The 25,606-nt window shown below is 35.7% G+C and overlaps 1 protein-coding gene across 1 annotated transcript in view; it reads right to left on the bottom strand.

The window, feature by feature from the left end:
* The window catches only part of NEGR1 (neuronal growth regulator 1), a gene marked incomplete at its 5' end in the record, with an annotated part of 240,001 nt that overhangs the window by 34,586 nt on the left and 179,809 nt on the right, over positions 1–25,606 (bottom strand). Inside the window, one exon of the mRNA XM_029285541.1 lies at positions 23,383–23,424. Coding sequence (XP_029141374.1) covers positions 23,383–23,424 — 42 coding nt within the window. The remainder of the gene's footprint in view (positions 1–23,382; positions 23,425–25,606) is intronic.

The following is a 25,606-nucleotide window of genomic DNA, read 5'->3' as shown; positions in this document are numbered from 1 at the left end:
AATATCACACTTTAATATTGCTTGGTTGATGGGAGGTAATATTAGTTCTGGGCTTTTCCCAGACTTCCCTCTGAGTTCTGTACTACCGTAATTTAAAAATGACTACAATTGTTCTATATCTCCAACAGAAAGGAGGGGTTGACTCTGTGTACCAGCAAGTGTCTAAAATCTCACTGGAAGGAATAAGGGATGAGAATATGAATTGGGACATGAGGGGATGCATATTCTATTAGTTTTGATGACTGGAAAGGGAACTAATTTCACAATAGTTACACTTAAGATTTGTTATGACAAAAGACAAATATGGATGTATTAATCTATTAATCATGGTTATGTTACTGGTATAAACACAACTGTTGCATGTTCTGATTCTGGAGATTAGAGATCAGTTGGCCTGTCCATGCATGGGTAACTATCTAAGAACAGACAGTCCGAAACTTTGGATAGAAAAATACAACAGGGACAATTTGCATCTCTATTTACTTTCAGAGAACGGTGAAAATCTCTCTTCATCAATTTTAACAGGAAGACAAAAATGAGAGGAATGAAACAAAAAATAGATCTGTTTCTAATCCCTTATGGCTATAATATTTTCCCCCAGGTGGTTCTTGGAATAACAGTATTATAGAATGTAACATTATCATTTCTAAAAACTGGTAAAAGAATAAGTTAGCTCAAAGAACCCCCACCCTTTCCCCAATTTTGATTCAAAGGCTTTTTTTTACCCAAGATTATTCTGTAGCAGAACATGCAACCATAACCCTCCACTGCAGCACTTTTAAAAAGTCCAAGTATCCTCAAGATAGTTCATAATGTCAGTAATAAGAGACACGTCAGTATAAGAGACACGTCACTAGAAAGCGATAAACTGCATAAGATTATTCCACATTCAGCATTGTATTTCGTGACAATAACAACAAATGAAAGGAAGGTCCAATTTTTGGAATATGTTATAGCTGCCTTCCAATTTTTAAAATGGGACTTGCTACTAAAGGTCTTGACCAGTCTAGAGCCAGAAAGTGCTATTTCTTCAATAATGATAATTGATTCATTAAATTTTGCTGCACTTTTGTAGCAAAAAGTATCAGTTGATGACAAGTGCAGAATTTTGTGGTGCCTCCCTTGATATAATTGTAAGACTTATCAATGAATAAACCACCGCCACTACTACTCCCCCTGTAACTGTCAGTGTAAACCTTTGTATAGTTATTAAGAAAAAGGTTTCACTGTCCACAGTGAGGCTTGCTCCCTAACAAATCTACTCAGGGTTGCACCTTAAATTATTTCAATTTTAAAACCAATTTCAGTTTCACAAATTTAAAGCATTACAATTAAATAGCAGGAAAGACAAGGTCAACTTTGTGCAACCAGTAACTAGGATGGTCACTTTGCTCACCCTACTGCACAACTCCCAACCTTTTCTATACCCCGCACCTCTACCGCGCTTCTGATATATTCTCGCACCTCTTACAAAAATTCGAAATAACAGCAACCGATTATGCATGTGCATTATAATTTTGAAAACCCAAGTTTTCGCACCCCCTGGAATATCATCTCACACCCCCAGTGGGTGCGAGCACCCCTGGTTGGGAACCCTTGCCCTACTGGGACTCCAAAAATGAGGCACTTCTCTGTTTTTGGAGGGACAGAAATAAAATAAATAAATAAATTGGTGTCTCTGCTGATGGAATCGTGTTTCTGAGCATCTATTGCTTATTTTTTCAAGTTCATAGTAAGAAGTTACATTCCATCCATTACTTGCATCGATCCCACTAATTATTTTATCCTTTCCCAGCTAATGAAAGCAGAATACTTAAACTCATGAATCCTCAATGCAAAAATACATTTAATGTCATGTCCAGTTCAGCCCTCCTGTTAAGAAAAGCGGTATCCTCTTTTATCTGGAAGTGGCATTTGACAGTGGTTTTTACCATTTTCAATTAATACTAGCTTTTCTGGTGCTCTGGTTATATTTATAGGTCCTAGTTAGACAAGTTCAAATCATTCATATACTTCATGACAAAAAAGCCAACTTCAGCTTTCAGAGAATTTCTTTTGTTTGTCAATATGCAATTAGTTTTTGTCATTGATTTTTGCCATCTGCTGAGCACTGGCATTGTTGTCTCCGAGACCTTGCCTCTTCAGTTCATTTCCTTTCATGAAAATGAAGAGTGATTGCCTTGCTGCACTTGGGTAACAGGAAAGTATATAAAGCTCCTTGAAGTTGTAGATAGGTGTCTTGTACAATATACATACTTTCAATCAGCCTTACATCCTGAAGGAGTTACAGTGGAACAGCCAATTTAAAAGAAGCCAGGGTAGAGGACAATGATGCTTACTTCTTACAAACAACATGGTAGTGTCTTCAGGGTGTGGTAAAAGAGCCAAGATGGAAGCTACAAGAGTGTGGCAGAAACTCTGCCTGTTTTTTATGTGTGTCTCGTGTATGACATGTATAAGAGGTTTCAGTGGCAAGATCAGTCAAAATCACATCTCAGATTACAATTTAGAGCCGTTGCAGAAGCTTGCTTCCATAGCACTAAGTATGCACATTTTTAAAATAGCAAGTTTGTACTCCTACTGTACAGCATTCAGTTTGCAATTCACATAACACTTAATTTAGAATAGGCCAATTTATGACAATGACAATACTATGAGATAAATGTAGGTTCTATCCAAGTTGTCCCAATGTAAATATATTTATTTATGTATTATTAAAAACCTGGAGAAACAGATGCACATAATGGATCTAAGTCAAAAGGTTGTTGTTTTTTTTACAGATTTTCCAAATGTTCTGAGAGGAGCAGACAAACATTGTGTTCCACTGTTTCAATGGCATCTTCAGAAAGAACTCTTTCTGTTTTTTTAATTATTTATTTTGCTGAACTATTTAACAAAAGGAAAGCATGCCTCTACCTGCAGCAAAATTAAAGAAACAATATAGTTTCAAGAATAGTAATAATAATTTAAAAAGAAAAAAGGGGAGGGATAGCAAATTATTGTTATAAATCAATTCCAAATTCTTCTCCCTTCCTCCATTATTTGAGAAAAATTGATTAACATTTTCACAGACAACATCACAACAATCCAATAATGCCAATTAGCATATGGCAATTCCTCTCATGCCTGAAAAATCCATGAATTCTTCACACTTTGATATGAAAATAAAACTAAGAAGAATGTATACATTCCTAACACACATTAACTCATATGAATTCTATTGATATTAGCTCGATATGTGATGGAAATAGGATAATACCAAGTCATATAAGTTAGTACTGTGATATACAGTAGATGTTTCTTCATCAGCAAGGAGATTGCAAAAATGTTTATTAATCATCTTCTAAGGTATGCAATATAAATGTAGCCTTTTTGTTTTTGCAGTAACCTTATTTCAAGATTATAGGAAACTAATTTTATATTGTTTAAAGCAACCCATGATTGGTTTATTAAAAAAAGATATCTCAAGAGAGTTTCTGTTGTACTCATCAGTTAAACGAGGTTTTAATGGGAGAGACTGTTCCTTAGATATTCTTAGCTATCATAATTTCTTCATGATTGGAAATAGTAAGGAATGCATGTCTAGGGAGCAGAAATTAAGCTGAAGAACAAATTACTGATTTCTACCAATCCAGTTGTTGCTTTCTTGGTAACACAATCTTCAAATAACCAAAACCAGTACCATATACGTGGATATAACTATGCAGCCATAAAAATGTAGCCCATAAAGACTATACTATTTGTACAAGAATATGAAAAAAACCTCACTTATAACAGCAAAGACCTGATTAGGGGCTGACTGTGGGTGGTCATGACAATTGCTCATATGCAATTCCATATCAGGCTAAAGTGAAAGAACACAGTCAACCAGTTTCCACAGTATGGTCTTTAGCATTTATCCGCCATTTTCAAGAAGAACATAGGGAATCACTATAAAGACATTGACAAAGAACCAGGGTAAGAATGGAATGAAATCAGAGAGTTGACACAGACTTGATGGGACTTTAGCAGTGTAAGGGTCAATTACATTTTTAACTCAAGAATTTCTGATCATCCCATTATATCTCACAGCAGGAGAGATATAATGAACACATCATTCTCAAGCCCTGGGATGGTGATCAGAAGCTTTTCAGATGTTATAGCTGAACTGTTATTTTTATTTGAGAAGCTGGGAAAATAATTAAATGCATTAAATTGAAATTAATCACATTTACTTTTTGTCCCGGTTCCACTTACTTGACTTGTTACTGAAAAGCTAAATCCAAAGCCAAGATCTGGATACTGGCAATATTAGTTTACTGTTATATACAGCTATACAGCCAGTGCTTTTTTTTTGAAAAAAAAAAAAAAGGTGCCGGAACTCACACACGTTCATCATATGGTCCTTGAAGACTTATTGTGCTTAAAGAAGAAGCAGGTCATTAATACATACATGCAGTGGTGGGATTCAGATATGTGAACAACGGGTTCTCTGTGTGGATGCCGCTTCCGGAAGTCTGTTCTGGGCCTGGGCAACAAAAAATTAGCTACTGGTTCTGCCAAAGTGGTGTGTATTGGCTGAATTCCACCACTGCATACATGTGTGAGTATGTTTATGCATATGTACAGTGGTAGGATTTAGCCAGTTCACACCAGTTTGGCAGAACCGATATCTATTTTTTGTTGAGTTTGGCAAACCGGTTATGATAAATCTGCGTCTCCACTCCTGGCCTTCCCATCTCTGGTTTTTCCAAGTTTTTTTCAATTTGATGTTGAGGTTTTCTCTCTCGGCTCCTCCCTTCAGCTGTTTGGGTTTTGCCACTCTCACGCTCCTCAGGGTGATGGAGGAGGTTCTCCAAAGCACCGACTGAAGATGACGCCCTGTTCCATGTCCAAGACCTCCTCCATCACCCTGCAAGCCGAGCATAGGGGAGGGGTAAACAGGAGATCCAGATGTACTGCACGGTGGCAGAAAGCGGAGGCAGGCAGGGGAAGACCCTCTGCATAGGCTCCAGACAAACCGAGATCCAGGACTGAAAAAGCAGCAATGGGAGCAAAGGGCTGTTCAAAGGAGGAGGAGGAATGAGAAAGTGGGAGAAGTCACTATGAACAGGCGAGGTGCAACAGGTGTCAGGGTCCTTCAGCACGGTAAGTGGTTGTGGAGTTCATGGGGTAGCTCCATCTCCCCCACTTGCCTCATGGCAGTGCCCACTGCCTCCCCCCTACAGAGAACTGGTTAAATTATTTGAATCCCACCACTGTGTGTGTTTGTGTGTGTATGTGTGTGTGTGATAAGGATGCATGGCAAGCTGCTTATAAAAAATTTGCTAAGAAAAGTGCAGGATCTTGGGTAGGCAGTCTCTAAGAATCAGACATGATTGAACTAAAGAGAAAGTGAGAGAGAAAGGGAGGGAGGAGATAGAGATATTAGTCCTTATCACTTTCTTTGCCTGATACATCTGGAGAAATGTATAATTTCAGTGATTTGGATCTTGCCTTTCCTGGTTGGAAGGAACTATATTCAAAGAATGACAATAGAGATCCAAATCAAATATTTATGGTATGGGACTCTAGGATGTTCAACACTATAATCTTACACTTATGAATATCTAAGTTCATGACAGCCTTATGGTTGCAAATAGAACATATGTAAAATAATTTTAGTGGACTCTTATAATGCCATAATATTTAATTTAGATCTAACCAGGAAGAGAGAACAATTGCTTGGTAAAGCTTTGAAGAATGATGTCATTCTCAGTTCATTTTAAAGTCTTGTTTTGTTAAAAAAAAGCGCTATCTAAAATGGGTTTTTTACTATATCTAATACTGTAATTCTTTAAGATAGTTTGTACTGGACTCGTGACTTTAGTGAACAATGTAAAATAAATTCAAACTGCTCTTGCTGTAGTGCAGTAAATGAGCATACTGTCCTTTGTACGTATCAATATGGTAAATTCTAAAAACTCGTTATCCGATCATCAAAGTCCATTCAGACCATTTTCTCATCCTATTGTACTCTGTTCCCTTGTATTTGCCAAAATGGTTGTGACATTATCAAAATGCGCTATTCTTAGAAAAGTATATGCTGAAAGATATATACGGTATAATGCTGTAAAGAAAATGACACGAGGGAAATAATGGGGAAATACTTTTCTTAGCTTTAGGTACTGAATCACCATTCTAACCTGAGGCCTTTTCAAACTAATTTTAATTAATACACCCAGTTATACAGTACATACCTTACAAAAGGAAGGGAATAAAAAAGACTAGCACTGATAAGAATGGATGAGTTCCTCAGTGCAAGGAGATTTTTAAGCCTTTTAGCCAAACACACTTAGAAAACTCTTTCAGATTTTTTTCTATAAGAAGATCCATGTGCCCAGGGGAGGTAAGGCTTGCATGCACAGCTAAAGTTGACTTCCAAGGATGCACAATGATCTTCAGAGACTATTTACAGAGAATTCTAGCAACAATTAAAAAGAATCACTGTTTTATTGAAGGTAGAAGCAGACAAGTCTGGAGAAATTGGGCAAATACTAGTTATATGGAAACTCTGGGCACTGTAAGCTCGAACCAGGCTGGATTTTTTTCTATCACACACAATCTTTTTTCCTTTTAAGTTTTCATGGGTAGATATGGGGCAGGGTGGCAACAAACGTTTCAACTGAGCTTAATCTATTTTTGTCCTGTTGTACTTTTCACAATGGTTCCAGTTGTTTGGATGAGGGAGTTTCATGGATTTGGATGGAAACAAAGGATTCAAACTATTTATTGCAGCACGTACCTTAGGTATCTACAGTAAATGAATTTTTCATTAAAATGATGAAGTGTGTCCCTTCCATACTTGTGTGGGACATCACAATGCTAAATGTGCCACAAAAGAGGCACAATTTGTCGCATGACATCATGGTGGACCTTTTAATCATTTGTCCTCTGTAGATGTCTGTAATATGCAATAGCGCCATTCCACAGTCTCATCCTTTTTAAAAAACCTCTGCATGTTTTATTTTCTACTTATTCTACTTATATAATGATTATTTTCTACTTACAGTATATAATGAAGAAATGTAATAGGTAAGTGGGAAAATGTGATCATGGATTAACTGGAAGTTTCAGTTTTTAGAACAGAAGGAGGAATGGAAAAGAAAGAATCCAGTAAGGTCTGTTAAGTGGCTGCTAGACTCGAAAAGAAAAATGCATGTCAGAGAATTGATACTGCCACCATTAAGGATTACTTGGAGAAGGATGATTGTAAAACCTGGGTGAAAAGAGAAGAAAAGCAATGTTCCTTTAGATAGCAGAGCTCCAAGCTGACTAAAAAGGAAGCCACACGTTACATGTGTTACTATTTTGTTGACAAGAATTCTCTGCCACAGTGTCATATAGAACAAGCACATTTCAAATTGAATGTGGGAATTCCGTAAGGAGAGGTCAGCAGCCCTTACCAACCATTCCATTAATCCTTAAATCCCAGATGCTGTGTTCCTTAAGTAATGATTACATTTTCTCTCAGAAGTGCACAATCTCCTTCCAGTAAACAGATGGTTCTTCAAGACTACCCCAGGTGCTTAACTACTCAGTGTTCATATCTACAATTGTTCCGTTTATGTTTCCATTTTTTTTCCTTTTTCATTCTATCAAATCTGGCAGAGTTCAGAGTTTTGTGTAGTACCCTTTTCCACCCAAACAGGTAAACAGCAATTGCATGGATTAAACATTCTCAAACTATTTAAGGCTGATAACTCTATAAAGCAGTGGTTCTCAACCTTTTTAATGCCGCGACCCCCAACCAGTCGTAAGTCGAGGACTAAACCAGTCGTAAGTCGAGGACTAAACTGGTCATAAGTCGAGAACTAAACCAGTCGTAAGTCGAGGACTACCCAACCGATCGTAAGTCGAGGACTTTCCCTACCCGGGAGCGCCACACATGTGTGGTTCCGCCCCCTGCGCCGGCCGAGGCGTAGCTGGCAAGCGGCAGAGACAGAGCAGGCCGACCACCAGCTGGCCCAGCCCAAGGGAGGTAAGGCACCCGCTGGAAAAGGGGAAAAAAATGGCGGACAGCCTTGCTTGGTGACCCCCGTGAAATGGTCGATTGACCCCAAATGGGGTCGCGACCCATAGGTTGAGAACCACTGCTATAAAGATCTTACTCACTCTTAACAATTTACAAGTGCATGACAAGATTCTTCGTATTTATTCTTTTGATGGAACAGCAACAACACATTATTATTTGAGAATGAAAATAATGAATGCAAGACTGTGGCATTCCTAAGTAATTCATCTTCCCATAAACCTAAACTGTGGCACACAAAAAAAAATACTGGGGGGAAAAAAAGAGAAAAAAAGCTGACTTCTTCTGTAAATGCAACTGCATGGAAAATTATTTCCACAATTACCATATCTCTTTCCCAATTCTAGGCATCTTTTATATGTACTAGATTTGTAATTGCTGAGAGCCCTCTCTTATGTTCTTTGTCAAAAGTTAAGATAAGGTCTCAATTTGATCAACCAGTAACAAAAACCAAAGTATATTATATGCCAGACAATGTTAACCCTACAGTATCAATGCTTACATTTTCTCATTCACTAAAACAAGAACTAAATGGTCTGCCCCAATTCTTTGGATATATCTGTCCTGAAATATGACTAACTAAAGATTCTATCTCATCTCATTTTAACATTTGTTAAAAATCCATGTTAAAAAATTTACTAGAATTTTATATTATGTTTCTATATTACTAATTTTTATAAAAGCAGGCCAGGCAGTTGGACTTCATATATCTGGAAACGAAAATCTGAAACAAACGTTTGAAGGCTGTGCAGTTTTTAAATATCAACTACGGCAACATAAACAGAGCACTAGTTGTGTATGGAGCTCATTCATTCAAAATGAAAGATTACTTGTTCTTCCTAAATACAGGTAGTCCTCATTTAGCATCCACAATTTGGAAAAAGCAAATCAGTCATTAAGCAAAGTGATTGTAAGTGAAACCGTGACTGTGTTTATTATTGTACTTCGCCTTATAGAATTTCCCTTATAGAATTGTAAAGGTCAAAATAGAAAGGATTGGTCACAAAGTTACTTTTGCATCACTGCCATAACTGTGACCTTTAAATCTCAACCATTTAAATTTGGGATTCAGAAAGTTCAAGTTGCCAAAGCCCCTGTTTCATAACAGATCCATCAATTAGAAATATTTCTTAATATAGGTTCCTAATATTAACTTTTGTGGCAAAATTAAAAAATGGTTATTTTTACATCCAAACCATCTGGAATCCTTATACATTTCCCCCTTTCCATTTCCATAATACTACCATAAAATTTACTTTATTATAATGCCAAAGGTATCACAGACTGAAAATTCTGTAAAATCTGATGGAAAGAAGCAAACTGTTATATGTCGCTGAAGTAATAAAAATGTATGAAACATGAGTATAAAACTAGAATTAGATACTTTGGTCAGCAATTTACAGTAGTGGCCAAAATTGTGGAAACCTTTTGGGAAAAGTGTATAGTAAAAATGCCACCTTTGGTTACGTTTCCACCAATTTATCTTCTAATTTCTTTATAACTGTAGCCTTGTTCACTTAATAATACTATTTTACATCGCTTTCTGGGCAACCAGTCAACTCTTTGCACCATTACTTTAATTTTATTACGTTTTACAAGCTCACTAAATGAAAGAATACAAAAAAACCCAACCAACTTGACACACTGACAAATGTCCTCCTTTCAGCTTCAATACATTACATCAATAACTGAATCCTACTGTGATTTGATTGGCTCATTGCCAAAACAAGATGACACCTGATTGGCTCTCTAAATACTCATGCTCATTGGCTACAATCAGATGAAGGAAAGCTACCTGATATCAACCTAAGCAAGTTGTGCTTCCTTTTTCTGGTTATTTGGCTATAACTTTTCATAGAATACAGTACAGACAATTGAACAAACTTTGTTGCATCACATTTTTGATTAAATTATCTTGCCATTGATATATAATTTTATGGTACTATTCCCCCCAGAATTGGTGTTATTAGCCATCAAACCTCAAAAATACACTTTTCCCAAAAGGTTTCCACAATTTTGGCCACTACTGTATAGTTAAGGGATTCACAATAACACAATATTGCATTGCAGGTGAAAACTATATGCCCACTTCTAATTAGAGGAACAGAAAAGATGGTTCTAGGAAAAAAATGTAATGTTTACCTATTGTCTTTCAAATTGCTTATTTACAGCATGTGACAACTGTTTCTGTTGAGCAGTTTTCTCATTATCTTTTAACAGACATTTCTGAATATCAACAAACATGCACACTGGAAAATAATGCTTGCTGAATTTATTTTTTAAAAGATCTAAGTTATACATGTTAATCAAACTATCTTAATGTAACTGTTTTAATAGCATGAAATAATGTGAAAGTGCCAAGAAAAATGAAAAATTGCCTAGTTCTAGCTTTTTGGAGCTTTTTAAAGACAATTACCAAAGACTAAAAATTAGAGAAAAAAATGGCAGGATCAACATGGTTAAAGGAAACCTATAGAGGAGAGTAATGTGCTGAATATTTTTCCAAATATTTATAAAGTATTGTGACTGCATATAAACTAAAAAAATAATAAAGCAGCGTCTTCTGGAAATTAAAACAGTATTTTGAGATACAGATAGTCCTCGTCTTAAAAATATTCATTTAGTGCCTGTTTGAAGTTGCAACGACACTGAAAAAAAGTGACTTATCGTTTTTCACACTTATAATGGTTGCAGCATCTCCATGGTCATGTGATCAAAATTCAGATGCTTGGCAACTGGCATGTATTTATGATAGTTGCAGGGTCTTGGGGTCATGTGATAACCTTTTGCGATCTTCTGTCAATTAAAGTCAATGGGGAAGCTAGATTCATTTAATAACCATGTTACTAATTTAACTGCAGTGATTCACTTAACAACTGTGGCAAGAAAGGTCATAAAATGTGGCAAAGCTCACTTAACTGTCTCAGTTAGCAATGCAAATTTGGTTTCAATTGTCATCGTAAGTCAAGGACTACCTTCTTCCTAATATCCTTCTATCTTTTCTTTTCCTGATTCTATTGCTTGCTATTTTATCTTATCTTTCTGTTTTGTTATTTTTTCCCCTCAGTTGTTTTTATTTTATAAATGGAAAGTATCACAGTTAATCCCAGCTAATTGGTTCATATGAAGAATTACTGGTCAATTATATTGCTTTTGATTTAATCGCCTATGGCAGTGATGGCGAATCTTTTAGAGACTGAGTGCCCAAAAACTGGCCCTGCCCTGCTCCACCCCCTGCCCCACCCCTGCCCCACACCCACACCGTCCCCCTGCCTGCAGGACCACTCACCGCCTCCAGGGCCCGCCGCAGATTGCCCAGGCAGCCCAGGAGCGCCATGGCCGCCACGCCCTCTGCCCGCGCCCCGCAGCATCAACATGATGCTGCGGGGCGCGGGCAGTCTTGTCTATGCTGCCTGGCTGCCATGTCCTTGGCTGCGCTGCTCTGTGTGGGCAATGCTCGGGGACAACTCTCCTCCAGGGGGGCTGCTGGTGAGGAGGGGGTCATGGGGGGAGGCGAGGCTGGGGCAACGGCATGTGTGCCCACAGAGAGGGCTCCGAGTGCCGCCTCTGGCACGCGTGCCATAGGTTCGCCACCACTGGCCTATGGTCACGTAACCATAAGATAACATTTTAAATAAACAAATTGTTTGTATGATGAATGATAAGTAAACATTTTGTAACCTTTCCTATAAAGTAATAAAAAATTAAAATACATTATTTAATGCTGCAGATTTTTTTTAAATAAAAGCATCTGTAAATAAGACATATCAGTTCTTCAGCTCAACAACAATAATTATGCCAGGAGAATTTTCCTAGGATGGGAATTACACAGGCTAAGACAAAGTCACTAAGGTGGCTTGGACCATTCAATCTATGCAAGTTCCAAAATATACACTATCTGGTCCTCAGTGGAAATTCTTATTTTGATAGGCACCATCATATGGGGAAAATGAGCTCTTCCTGTAAGCTACAAAATGTTTAACTCTTCCTAAAAACTGCTTACTCATATTAAGAAACTGAATTAATAACATAGAACATTTGAAACCATTGTACATTGCCTTCTTAGTATAAACATTATGGAACCTCTACAACTCATGTATTCAATTTTTCATGCACACACACACACACACACACCATTTTTCCTTTGCACAAAAAAAAAAAAAAGACAGCTGAGGGCAAGTCCAACCTGATACATTAGAGAAACATTTGTTACTTATTATAAACACTCAAAACTAGACTCTAAATATAAATGGTTTACAAGCTTTCAGATGTGTAAATGCAATAGAATCATATATAAAATAGATTTCATTTCCAAAAGCCTCAAGTTGGAAATCAGAGAAAGGTTAGTCAGCAAGTGAAACCAGGTCCCTATAGAGGCCATTGTCTTAACTGCTGCTTCCATATTGCTACTTTCATTTTTTTTTCTTTTCAGTTCTGACTTGAGAATATTGATTCCATGTTAGACTGGCTACAGATTTACCAGGATATTGATTCTGCCACTGATACAGTGGAAGGCTACTAAAGACTTTCATGGATTCCCACCGCAACAAACCAAGTGAATATAAACAATTTTGCTTATTGGACTACAGCAGTGGTGGCGAACCTATGGCACGGGTGCCAGAGGCGGCACTCAGAGCCCTCTCTGTGGGCACATGCGCTGTCGTCCTAGTCCTAGGCCTTCAGCTGAGTTTTATAAAACCTTTTCGCTTTAGTCCTCCACCTCTGTGTGCAAAAAAAAAAAAAAAGGTTTAATCAGTCAATTTCAACTTCTTGCGGGAAAAAAGATCTTGCAAAGTTGGAATTGATTGATTGAACTTTTTAGTCCCACCCAGTCTGCCGTGACCACCACAGCCACGCCCACCCAGTGGGCCACGCCCACCCAATTGGCCACACCCAGTCAATGGGCTACACCCAGCCAATGGGCCACACCCAGCCAATGGGCCACACCCACCCGGCACTCGACGATGCGTAAGTGGGTTTTGGGTTGCAGTTTGGGCACTCAGTCTCTAAAAGGTTCGCCATCACTGGACTACAGGTTCCTGATTAATTCTTCTCCCTGTCACCATTCAATCACTTCAGCTTGCTTTGAATGATTTATTACACAGGCATATTAAGCAATTCATGTGAATTGGAGTGGTGGTGGTGGAATTTCATAGGTTTGGCACCTTACATTGTGTACCTTTTTCTATCACATTGAACAGGAAAGTATACTCAGCAACAATGCTCATTAATTTCCCAAACTTGACTCCTCAACCAGCACATTCATGACAAAAGCTAAGTAAGTGCATATTAAGAGATAGTATATCCTTTTTCCCCTGTCTTATGCAATTGGGCTAGGCTCCTATTCCTCTTTTAGACACAATGGTGTTAAAATTTAATGTCCCAAAAGTTTTTGCCCATGCAGACATAATAAACTGGCATAATATCTTTGCTGTGAATACAAAGTGGTTGATAACTCTAACCATAATCCAATTGGTGCTACACAGCCAATATAAGTGAATGGAATTAATTGGTGCAAAAAACTCATTGGCAGAGAAAAACCTTTTTGCAGGCAAAAAAAGAAACAAGAGCCTAGAGCTCTGTACACTTTGAAAATATTTTAGGAGAGATGTTACAAATCACACCCCAGAACAGTACCTCTTTAAAGTAGACTTATCTTTTTTCATACGAAATGAAAAATAAATTGTGCCTGCTTTCAGAATCCCTTATGTGACTGCTTCTTTGCACATTAATGAAGAAACCTGAAAAAAGATGGAATGCTTGAATGGATAATCAAGAGGTGTGGGAGCCAAAGTACATCTGCATCATTTTAAAAGCATGCGTAGACTTGTTATTTAGCCCAAAACATCTTCAGAAAAACCCCAAGTAAAAGTATTAGAAAACTAATGAGTTAAATTATATCTGAGTTCCTTAAGGCTATATTTTAATTTCTTATTTGGAAAGTGGCTTTCAAGAATCTGTCTAAAGATGATATAGAAAAGTCTTGGAATAGCTTTTTTTAACTTCATAGAATCATGGTGGAGCTTATCAAAATTATAAGGGTCCATAAGGACAATTATTTCTCATTTATACATAGAGAAAATGGGAATCAGTGAATTCAATCTTACCTGCTTCAAGTCCTGTTCTGTTCCTGTTTTGATATAAATTTTTCTGCTCCTAGCGGATACATTTATTCAAGAAAAATGAATTATATGATTATGATTTTTCATGGTCTAAACACATCTTTTGAAAGTGTTAGACATTATATTGACTCAGCCAAAGCATCTATTTTATTTGATCACATTTTTTTTTAATTTACGGCGCTTATTTTGAAACTTGTATTTTTCCACTAACATTACCATCTATGTTACATGATAGATAAATTGCTTCAAAAGAAACTAATTTCCCACAGTATAACTGTAAAACAAATTGGTTTTTAGAAGCAGGCTTTCTCCTTGTTATTGTTTAGAAGGGGACTAAAAGGAGACTCCCAGATTTAATGTTATTTTTTTTAATCTGCCATGCCCTTAATGTTAAATGCTTTGTATCAAGGGCATTGGGAACCAAAGTCATCGGCTGCTCCCAAGACTGCAGGCTGGGCGTTGCGTAAAAAGCCTGCTGAGAAGATGTATTGGGGAACGTAGTTGCTTGCATAGTTTTAGGAGTGGGGTTTTTACCTTTCTATTAGGGAATTGTTACGTGTGTCTCCAGACTTGGTTTCACTTTTGACGTGCCGATACTTTGTAACTAATAAACATGTTCTTTGAGGGATTTGCAAGCCTTGAAGTTCTGCTTTATTCGTCTCTGTCTATCGGAACCATGACAATATGACTAAAATAAAATGTACATGTTAATAACTTCTTTACATGACTACTGATCATTTACAGCAGAAATAGTTATAAAGCAGAAAATAAATGTACATATTATTCTGTTCTTCACATTATTCTGTTATTATGGCATGATGAACATCTCATTGCCCTGCACTGAAAAAGACACATTTTTTTCAGAGTAGAAGGCACACATGGAATATCCCTAATCACAACAAAAGAAATTGTGACTCTTGGGCAGTTTTGCATTGGAATCCAAACAACTGCATCAAGTTGAATGAATAACCACAGTGTCTAAGAACCTTGGAGCCCAAGTTCATAAATCCATTCAGTAAGAACCACAGACCATTCCAGATATAGAGACATACAATTCCCCATACTGCATGTTGATGTTCTAATATTAGACTTAAACTAAAAATTTATGTATATTACTGAATTATTGGTTAACCCAGACAACACCTATAATGGTTTTGATTTATTAGGGGATACTGTATTATCAATTAGATGATTGAACATGGTGGAAAATAGATAACTTTTAGAAAACAGAGCAATATTATAATCAAATAGATAAGATGTAACCAGAATATTAGATTTTGGTATGAAAAGGGAAAAAGGGAGAAGTTGAGATAAGGGAAACTTTTGGTCACCTAAACATAAAATACTTGGAAATCATAAATACTTTGAATACTGATGGGAAATTAAAGCCTAAAAAAAAGCAATAACAGGACATTGATTGTATACAAGGATTAAGTGCAAACACAATTAAGATATGTATAAGCTAAAAAATATTGATAACTGTAACAAAGATGTTTTTATTTAGTCGATAACAATAAGAATTGTACTAACCTAATATGAGATAACAGATATTAATGGAAAAAGAGGAAATATCTGATGTTGTAACATGAGATTTACACTAAAGATTTATGTACACTATTGAACTATTGATTAACCCAGTCATCACATTGCTTTTTAAATATCCATTTGTAAAATAAGAAAATCAATAAAATATTATAAAAAATTGTAACCATTGCAAAGATATCTTTGAAAAAGATGCAATTGCCAGATAAAGATGGGAGTTTGGATTTTTGAAATCTTGAATTATAACGATTATGCATACCTTTTAACAAGTGTCACATTTAGGGACCTCTGGAAGAAATGGCAAATTAAAGATGGCTCCATGAAAAGCAGAGTCAATGACTGTGACAGAATGAAGAGTTGATGAATCAATCAGCTCTTTGTAATTCCTCTATGGAGAGAGAACTTAAGTTTCATGAATGGAGGCAAACATACCTGTCCCAGAATAATGTTGTAGGATCCAATCTGGGTCAATCACTGGAAAGTTCCCTGAGGATAGTTCCAGCACAAGTCTGAAAACTTGGAAGACTATAAACCTCTGGTCCCAGTGATCAATCCAGATCCTGGAATTTAAGACTACCTACAAGTGCTACACATGGTTACTCTTCATGAGGAAACTGCAGACAGCAGTCTTTGGCAGATCTGCATAAATGCCATTTCCCAGTTGCCATATATTGCCAATATTTGCGGTGTTTAATGATATACTAATTTGGACCAGCCACATGTCCAGCTTCAGAGATACCCAAATTATTAGAAGGAATCATTAAATCCTATGAGACCAAAAAGCTCACAATCAGTTTTTATAAGTTTCAGTTTTCAATAAATCAATTTGCTATGCAAATTAGACTGAATGCAATAAGAAATTTAAAATTTTGCCTAAACAATGGCAACAACGGCGAATTTTGCCTAAACAATGGCAAAGTATTTTGATTACAGCTTTACAACAACAAAAATTATGTAAAACGATGTATTTGAATAGAAAAAGAATAATCAATACTTCATTATAATAGTGAAATATCCTCAAGTTATTATGTTTGGGGAGAAGTATTTACATATATTAAATTGACTTTAAGACAAAGGTTAATATTTTGGATACACAGATTCATCTGAACTACGTACTTATTACTTGGAAATTAACAGCAGGAAAATAGAAATAGGTTTTCCGTACCATGTTTATAGCATTTGAAAGACACATTAATAGCTCCAGTGATTTACTGGACTGAAGACCCATTGTCAAGTATTTTCAGTCAATGCATTCTGCATATTTGGAGAACGTAGAAGGTATCAGTTCTGGAACATTTCTGTACTTGTGGAGGATTTCAGTTTAGAGATCTAATGAATTATGTACTCAATTATAAAGTGTGTAAATCTCCTGTAATCCAATTTAGTTATCTTCTGCAGTCCTAGAATTCCTAAGAATCCTGTGGTGATATAATATTCTTTTTGCTGGCCAGCCTCGATCACAAGGTAATGCAGTAATGGGAAGGATATGCAGTGGTAGGAAGGTATATCGGAGCTACTCAAAAGGCAGCTATAACAACAGCTGTAAAGAGATTGAATTTGTTTAACTTCTACATTTATTGCTGTTATGTGTATTTATGCATGAAGGTTATTACAGTTTAGTTATTATTACAACCATTAGACTTATAACTATCCACCTTTTTTGTGTAAGCACCTGCCCTTTGCAACTATTCCCCTCCCCCCACTGAAATTAAGAAGGTCTCAACCCTGTTAGGCTTCCATAAAGGTTTAAGCCTTTATAAAGGTTTAAGCCAGCAAGACATCAACTCTCAATGGTGCTCCCAGAAAATGTGCTTCATAGCAGACTTTCCATTGAATTGTTTCCTGTAGATTCTTTTCAGAACTGATTCAGAAGAAAAAGAGAGAAAAATACCCCAAATATATGGATACTTTTAAATTTTAATTTAAATTAAAATTATTTTAATTCTTTTTCATAACTCCTTAATAAAATGGTTAGCAACAACCTTTTTAAAGAAAACAATGCCATGATTTACACAATATATATTGGAGGTAATATCCAGTAGGTGAATGGTTCTCCTCTATAAATCCACAAGTTTGTAATTTAGATTGTTATTTAAAAACTGGAAAATATTGGGGCACCTGAGAGAAACTGTCATTTGCAGGGAATGAACCATGCATATCACTAATAAGACTCCACTCTTTATTTCAAAGGCCACTTTGAAGAGGACAAAATATTTAGATCAGATTGGGTAATTGACTATGAACATGTCCTATTGTTTTCTTTGTATCCATTTCTATTTTTGTTATCAGTTTTATATATTTGATATGGTCAAAATACAAGTTTCTTCCTACTACGTTTGTTTTTTAAAACTTGAATCAGTTTTGATTTATGGGCAAAAACAAATTGCTTTGACTTATCCATAGTTTTAATCAAGCTCAAACACATAAATTGTCAGGTTTTTTTCCATTCTACTTGTCATTTTTAACCAACTTAGTTTGAGCTTGCAAACCTTGTAATTTGTTTGTCATAGGCCTGATTATAAACAAACTAAAAATTGGAACTCTACATACCAATCAATTTGGGGTTAGCCAAAGATTTTGACATCCACTGAAATATTCTCCAAATTGAAGCAACACACACTTCATATAGTTCGCTAAAAGAAAAGGATGATTGATCTGTTCTGAATTGTAGCTACTAATATATTTTTCCATATTGATACTCTTTTAAATCTAGAAAGGAAAGGAAAGTCTCGTTCAAAATTAGCTTAATGGCTGGTGAGTTCATGAGCACATCAATACAATCCTCTTCAAGGACTAGAAGAAGACAATGGCAAAATACTGTCTTGAAGTAATTTGCCATTTTCTTCTTTTAAGTTGTTTTCAAAATATTCACTTTAACTTGTGTGCTTGGTATTCCCTGGTGTGCCCCCATCTAATTACTAAGCAGTTTAGCTTAGCTTCTGAGCTCTTACAGAAGTCAGCCAGTAGTTTCAACCAATAAAAACACTTGTAAAATATAAAGAGTAGGAACTTGCACATCCAAGAATTTTGAGTTTCAGTAGTAACTTCCTATATGGTAACAAGTCCTTACTTTGAGAAAATTCCAAAAGAGACTCAATGACACAACACATAGTTGTTGGGTTCAATCATCATCATCTTCAAGCAGGTCTGAGAAATAGACCAGTCCAAAACTGAATAAAATAGTTTTTTTTTTATAAAATCCTTGGTAGAGAGTGGATTCCTATATTTTATCTATTAAAATATGAAGTACTATCCATACAAACATTCTGAAAAGCTACAATTCTTTATCTGAAATATGGGTTGGTTTTTTTTTCCATAAATCGTTTCACATTGGGCTGAAATTCTATAAATATAAATGTAGTTGTGTTAAATGCTAATGATTTGAATACAGCTAGACAGGAATAATTATTTTGCCAATGTAATGAAGCTTGGCCAATTTTTTTTTTCAGGATTTGTCAGTTGTGTTTATAAGGCAGCCACAGCTGTATATCACAGATAAAGTCCAAGACAATGTATGACATATACAATTTAGCAAGGTGAATTTTCTGCTACATTAATGGATCCCCCAGGGATCATTTTAAAATTTCTACATATTTTTTACAACATGTGTCATGCATGATGGATGACCACTTGGTGGCAGCAAGAAATACTGAAAATTGTTGTTGCTTCTAATTAGTGTCTGTCCATCTCGGTGTTTCCTGCCAAGATCTGATAGCTACAACAAAGCACCATTGCCTTGAAAAGCATATTCAGGGATTGGTCATCAATAGTTAACTCATCAAACTGAGCAGAGGTATTAAATGGACTAAAATAGGCTGCAGTTCTTTAATATGTTCATTAATTGCTTGGAAGAAACTTACTATGTATGTAATATGCATATAACAATCTTGCTTTGAACAGCTGTTCAGAATTTCACAAGTTGTCTTGTTTGACAAGTCTGAATTAAATAATTGTTTTCAATAATATAATATTATGTTATGCATTGGTGCTATTTGAGGGTCTTGTAAGATGACTATATTTCCCATTGGAATTTTAATATGTAACTATTATCAACCAAACCACAAATAGAGGCTTTAAATTATTTGTTCAACAGATGTTCCTTTTATAAACATTAATAAATGGTAGCAGAATATATTATAATTTCATGTACACAGGCAGTAATATATAGTTATTCTTGCCTGCAAGTTTTGTATTATGGTATGTAGTTCAGCTTTAAATGAAACATGAAATGAAATATCCCATTAAGCAAAGTTGCTAATATATTGAGGGAAGGCTGAGCTACTGATACTTTAAGCAGTTAACAATTTTGAAAGTTAATTCCCAATACCTCTATTTATCATGGATCAGAGAAGAAGCTAAGTTGATTGGTGCTCTTTAAGGATACTGTGAGATGGCCTCACGTTGTTGGGAAAAGTTTGAGGCAGCAAAGTTTAAAAGGTTTAACACAGCATGAAAAACAGCTGATGGCAGAGAAATGAAGAAAAATAATGCTGATTCTTCAGCAAGCTGGTAAGTGAAGCAATAATCTTAAGTGTGGTGGTCTGATCTAGTTCATAAATTCTCTTTTAGAAAAATGCCTTCATTTTACTTGAACATTCATTGGGCCAAGGAAGGATAGAGCAAGGTCCAAGCAAAGTCTGGATTTTTTTTTTCATGCAAAGCAAAGGTTCCCTCACTAAACTAAGTTCTCCAATATTTTTATCAGTTAAGATATATTCTCCAAATATGCAAATTCCTTATGATTAATCTCTTATACAATAACCTGACTTTTCCTCCATCTCTTTCTTCATTCCTACCCTATCAGTTTCCCTATAATTTTATTTGACAAAACCCATCAACTGAAGAGGAAGCATTCATTTTTTGCCACATTCCTCATTTCATTCTTCAGGTTCTTGCCCATGAGTCAATTTCACTAAACATTTAAAATTCACTATAAAACTTCAGTAGATAAAGTTGGTTTAGCGTACATCCACATGTGCCAGTATCTCTGAGTTGTCATCAGCTGCAGCAGTGTTCATCAGAAACACCTGCCTGTCAAATTGTCAAGAATTTATGTTTGTTTTTTCAGCATATGTTAAATTTTTTTTGCCTTGAAGTATTTCTGATGTTGACTGAGATTTAATAGTCTGCTTCAAACAAGAGATGTTTACTGCCAAGAGGCTGTTAGAGAAAGTGTGATAAACTAATATTAAGAAGAAAGATTACTATCAATGTTAGCAACAGAAAATGAAAATCAGGATCAGAATTGTTCTAAGAAAAAAAACAAATAAAAGCCTCTCCATATTATATAATTTTCTAATTTGTTCTTCCTCATCATTCATTACTTATTCCCCACGACAGGATAGTTAAACATCTAAACTGCATTCTTCTTTGCCAAATCTTGATTAATCACATTCCTATTTTTTTTAAGTGAATGAACCATATAATTGAAAGTCACTACAAGCTGTAGCTGTACATCCTAGCAAGTGCTATATCAACCATCTCTATGAAAATAAGGTTCAAATATTATCTTCTAGGTCCAATGCAAGTTCATAACTTAGATCATCTCCTACATCCCAACAGAACAGACTATGACTGCTTCACTGTATCAATTCAGATATTAGAGAAAAAAATGGGAAATTGGGAGTTCTAGTCCTACGTTAGGTATGGACATCATCTGGGTGACTTTGGGTCATTTACAAACTCACCTCATAGGTGAAGAAAACAGGAGGAACGAGCATTATGCCTGTCACCTTCAGCTGTACAAAATAATGGTGCAATATAAATCTAATAAATAAATAACAATCAAATAATAATAATAATAATAATAATAATAATAATAATAATAATAATAATAATAATAATAATAATAATAATAGTAATAAAGTTGGAAGGGACCTTGGAGGTCATCTAGTCCAACCCCCTGCTCAGGCAGGAAACCCTATACCATTTCGGACAAATGGCTGTCCAGTTTCTTCTTAAAAACTTCCAGTGTTGGAGCATTCACCACTTCTGGAGGCAGGTTGTTCCACTGGTTAATTGTTCTAACTGTCAGGAAGTTCTAGGTTGCTTCTCTCTTTGTTTAGTTTCCACCCGTTGCTTCTTGTCCTGCCAATATGTAAATCATTTTACATCTTGTATTTCCTTTGGTGAGATTAGGTTGGTATGCTAGAAATAAATATACTGCTGTTCAATCCTATTGCTAGCAACGATTCCCCCTTAGTGAAATCTCTCCTGGTGAGTTCTTCCCTTTTTTCTTCATTCTTGGCACTAGGAACAAAAAAGAGCCTATACCAGTTTGGTGTAGTGATCAAGGTGCTGACCTTGAAGCCAGGAGACTGTGAGTTCTAGATCCACCTCAGGCATGAAAAACCAGCAGGGTGACTTTGGGCTAATAACTTTCTCTGCATCCAACTTACACCACAGGTTTGTTGTTGTGGGGAAAATAGGAGGGAGAAAGAGTATTATGTATGTTTGCCACCTTGATTTGTGTATGAAAAAAAGGCAGGATAAAAATCTAAAAAAAAAAAGCAAAGAAGAAGATAAATCCTAGCCACTACTGTAGCGTGTCCTATTAATAATTATCCTCAGCCCTGTAACTGCCAACAATAGGACACTCAGACTGCAGCAGGCTGGTGGCCATTAGTAGTATTGGCAGACTGGCAGTATTGTACAGTCTAAAATGAAATACATTATGTCGGACCTGATTTCACAATTATAATTTTGCCCAGATGAGGAAATATGACATTCCTCAAATAGTTAATAAAATTATGTATGTGCATTCTGTTCTTTCCTCTGAGAGCTCAAGGGGACTTAAAATAAGGAGTGTGTAAGTGTGTCTCACCTAATTTTATTTCAACAATAAGGAGCACATGATATACCTTATACTGAGAGTAAGTGCCTGGCCTTGGTACTCAGTAAATTTCACACTGACGAGAAAGCTTTCCTCATCCAAGTCCAGTACCTTAATTGCTACACTATGGTGCCTCCCATATTACCGGTTCTCCCTAATTTTATAATTTATTTTTCCTGAACCTAAACTCTGTTATTCTACTGAAATTATTGTTGGCTATAATGAGCTTCCTATCAAGCCATATTTCATTTTTTCAGGTTTGGCTTTGTAAATAACTCCTAATTTCTGGAACTTGTAATGTTTTCCTCAGTTCAGATTTCTACAGTGAAAATCGTTTTCTCTGCCAAACATCCGTCCTGTTATTAATATAGTATTAAACCGATTAATACATTCAACATTTAGCAATAAATGTTGCACATAATATTCACAAAAAGGAGCTGAAAGGAAAGAAAAAAGCAAAAGCCCATAAAAATACCTTGCTTATAGCAGAACAGCCAATAAACAACTTAACACAGATAATATCGCAAAGGGAGTCGTTTTCGTTTCTACGAAGTGTTACCACGGTTGTGATACGTAGACGATCCACTAGAAATCCTGTGTGTCTTTCTCTCTTCGTGAAATTACTTTTTTTAGATACTTCCGTCTGATCGTAAACGGGTTTCTCGTTGTGTTTGACACTGATGTGTTCGTCTTTTCCTTGGTGAGTCGTCATAGTCTTTGTTATGACAAGTCGTACAAGTGATGTAGATTGATATGGCAGCATATGTATTGTCATTCCTCAAAAAGGGAAAAAGAGGGTACCAAAGCATACTTTGGGGGTGTACTGGGATACTGACCTGAACTTGAGACACGACTAGTAGTGGTAGGCTCAATAATTTCTATAAAAGGGGGAAAAAGAAAACAGCTTGTATATGAATTATATATGGAAGACAAACATCAAATGAGAGAGTCAACAGTCTTGGGCACGCAACATACAAGGGCCAACTTAGGATCTCCAAAAGAATGTGCATGAAAACTACCTGAGGTTTGCAAACGTGGTTGTGGTGTGTATTTTTTTTAAAAGGAAATAGTCTCTTGGGTCAAACTTGATTCCCAATAACTTTAGGGATATGTCTTTGTAGTCTTAGCAATAAATCCTACAGCTTAGGAATTTCTGACAAGCTACTATCCAAGTACTAGCCAAGTTCAACTATGCTGAGTTAGTTTGGTGGTACAATCAGGCTAAGTGGATTACTAAGTACAGCTTATAAAGTGGATCTTACTGTTGTTGTTTACTGCAAATACATAGTTTGAATTTAATCAAAGACAGGTGTTAAAATGCATCTACTTCATAGATAAAACTCATTTTACAATTTTGATCCAGAGAAAACATATTCTGAATAATAAAAACAACAAAATTTTCCTTGGAGTAACAGAAGCTGTATGTGGTACTACAGAGGTTTAGCAAATCTAATGATTTGATGTTTCTCAACAAAGAGTCTTTTAAAATACTAAACAAGAAAAAAAATCAAATCTGACAAATATGAAGAAAGCACCAGCTAGCAGTACTTTTTTTAACAAACAGAAAACTAATTGTCCTTAAATAATTTGTTCGGAATGAAATCAAACTAATTTAGCAGAACTAACTTTCAAATTAGGAGTGCTGAACTGTTTTTCACGTTACAACATATTTCCCCCCCCCACACTTACAGACTGGTGTAGCATACTCAAATCCAAAACAATTCAATATACAACTTAAAAAGAAAAAAATTCAAATGAGTATTTCTTTGAAATGTGGCTGTTTTTGAAATGAAGGAAATGCAGGCCAAAATTGGCCATCATTACACTTTTAAAATAGATTTTAAAATAAAATCTATTATACGCGATCCCCAGAAAATAAAAAATGACAGACAATTTCTTATTTAAATTAGCACATTTTTTTAAAACACTGGAAACAATTTTGGCACTTCTTGATAATTGTGCTACTTCAAGATCTTGACCTGAAATGCAGTAACTTTGCAATTCCTTTGAGGATCTAAAATACATGGCTTTTGAAAGACTATTATTTCATATCATATACTGTCAATCATATCCAATGACTGAAGCGATGGTATTAATTTCCCCCTCATTTGCTCAGACAACTCTTATGGTGAAATATCATAGCATTTCTCAAATCAGCATTCAGGCATCACTCTATTATTGGGGGTGGGGGGAAGCAGCTAAGGGGTATTTAATTTTCATTCTTACTTAGCACATATTACAATTTTTGGGGGAGTTAACCTACCCTTTAGTCTTTAGGTATTTATACTTATGTATACAATTCTAATGTGAAAGTAGGAGTAAAACTCTTGTATCTTTCAAAAAAAGAAAACAGTCCTGCCAATCAAACCAAAGTTAACAATATAGGTTACATACTAAATTCAGATTTTTATAGATGATGCAGGAAAGTGATTAAATAGTATCCATTGAAGAAAAGAATATTGGCTGCATGATTTTAAAAGTGGAAGAGGAAGAAGGAATTTTCCCCTAATTTCTTATCTTCCTATAGCGCCCTATCTTCCTAAATATCTATTTTGCTTGATACTAAGTCTTCTATTCAGACAAATTCTATATGCATATGCTAAAACTGTCTCTGAATATTAATTTGCAGCACAATTAAAATTAATACATTTACTTCAGAATAAATAATAACATCCAGTGTTATTATTAGCTCATATTTTCTACACAGATTACAAACTTATTCAACAATCAAACAATTAATTTTAGTATATCTGATAACACTTCATGGTATTATCTGTGACACAATAATTTAGCCATTTCACTTATTACATAGCACATAAGCTTGTTCCTGGTTTATTTTCTAAAAACAAGCAAGCATTTTGAGGCTCCTAGATAATGAGAAATATGGCTACTTGACATTTTAGAACAGTGTTTCTCAATCTCAGCAACATTAAAATTTGTGGACTTAAACCCCCAGAATTTCCCAGCAAGCATTGAGCTTGTATGGTTCTTTTATATTTGTTTTTTTTCTTTAAAATTAATTATTAACCCTACAGAGTTGCATTTTATGAATTGAACGGC

This window comes from Protobothrops mucrosquamatus, unplaced genomic scaffold, assembly GCF_001527695.2.
Source record: "Protobothrops mucrosquamatus isolate PMUCROS unplaced genomic scaffold, P.Mucros_1.0 scaffold1837, whole genome shotgun sequence".
NCBI classification, from domain to species: Eukaryota; Metazoa; Chordata; class Lepidosauria; order Squamata; family Viperidae; genus Protobothrops; species Protobothrops mucrosquamatus.
The sequence above is the reverse complement of the archived record's forward strand: the minus strand, read 5'-3'. Positions and strand labels throughout refer to the sequence as shown.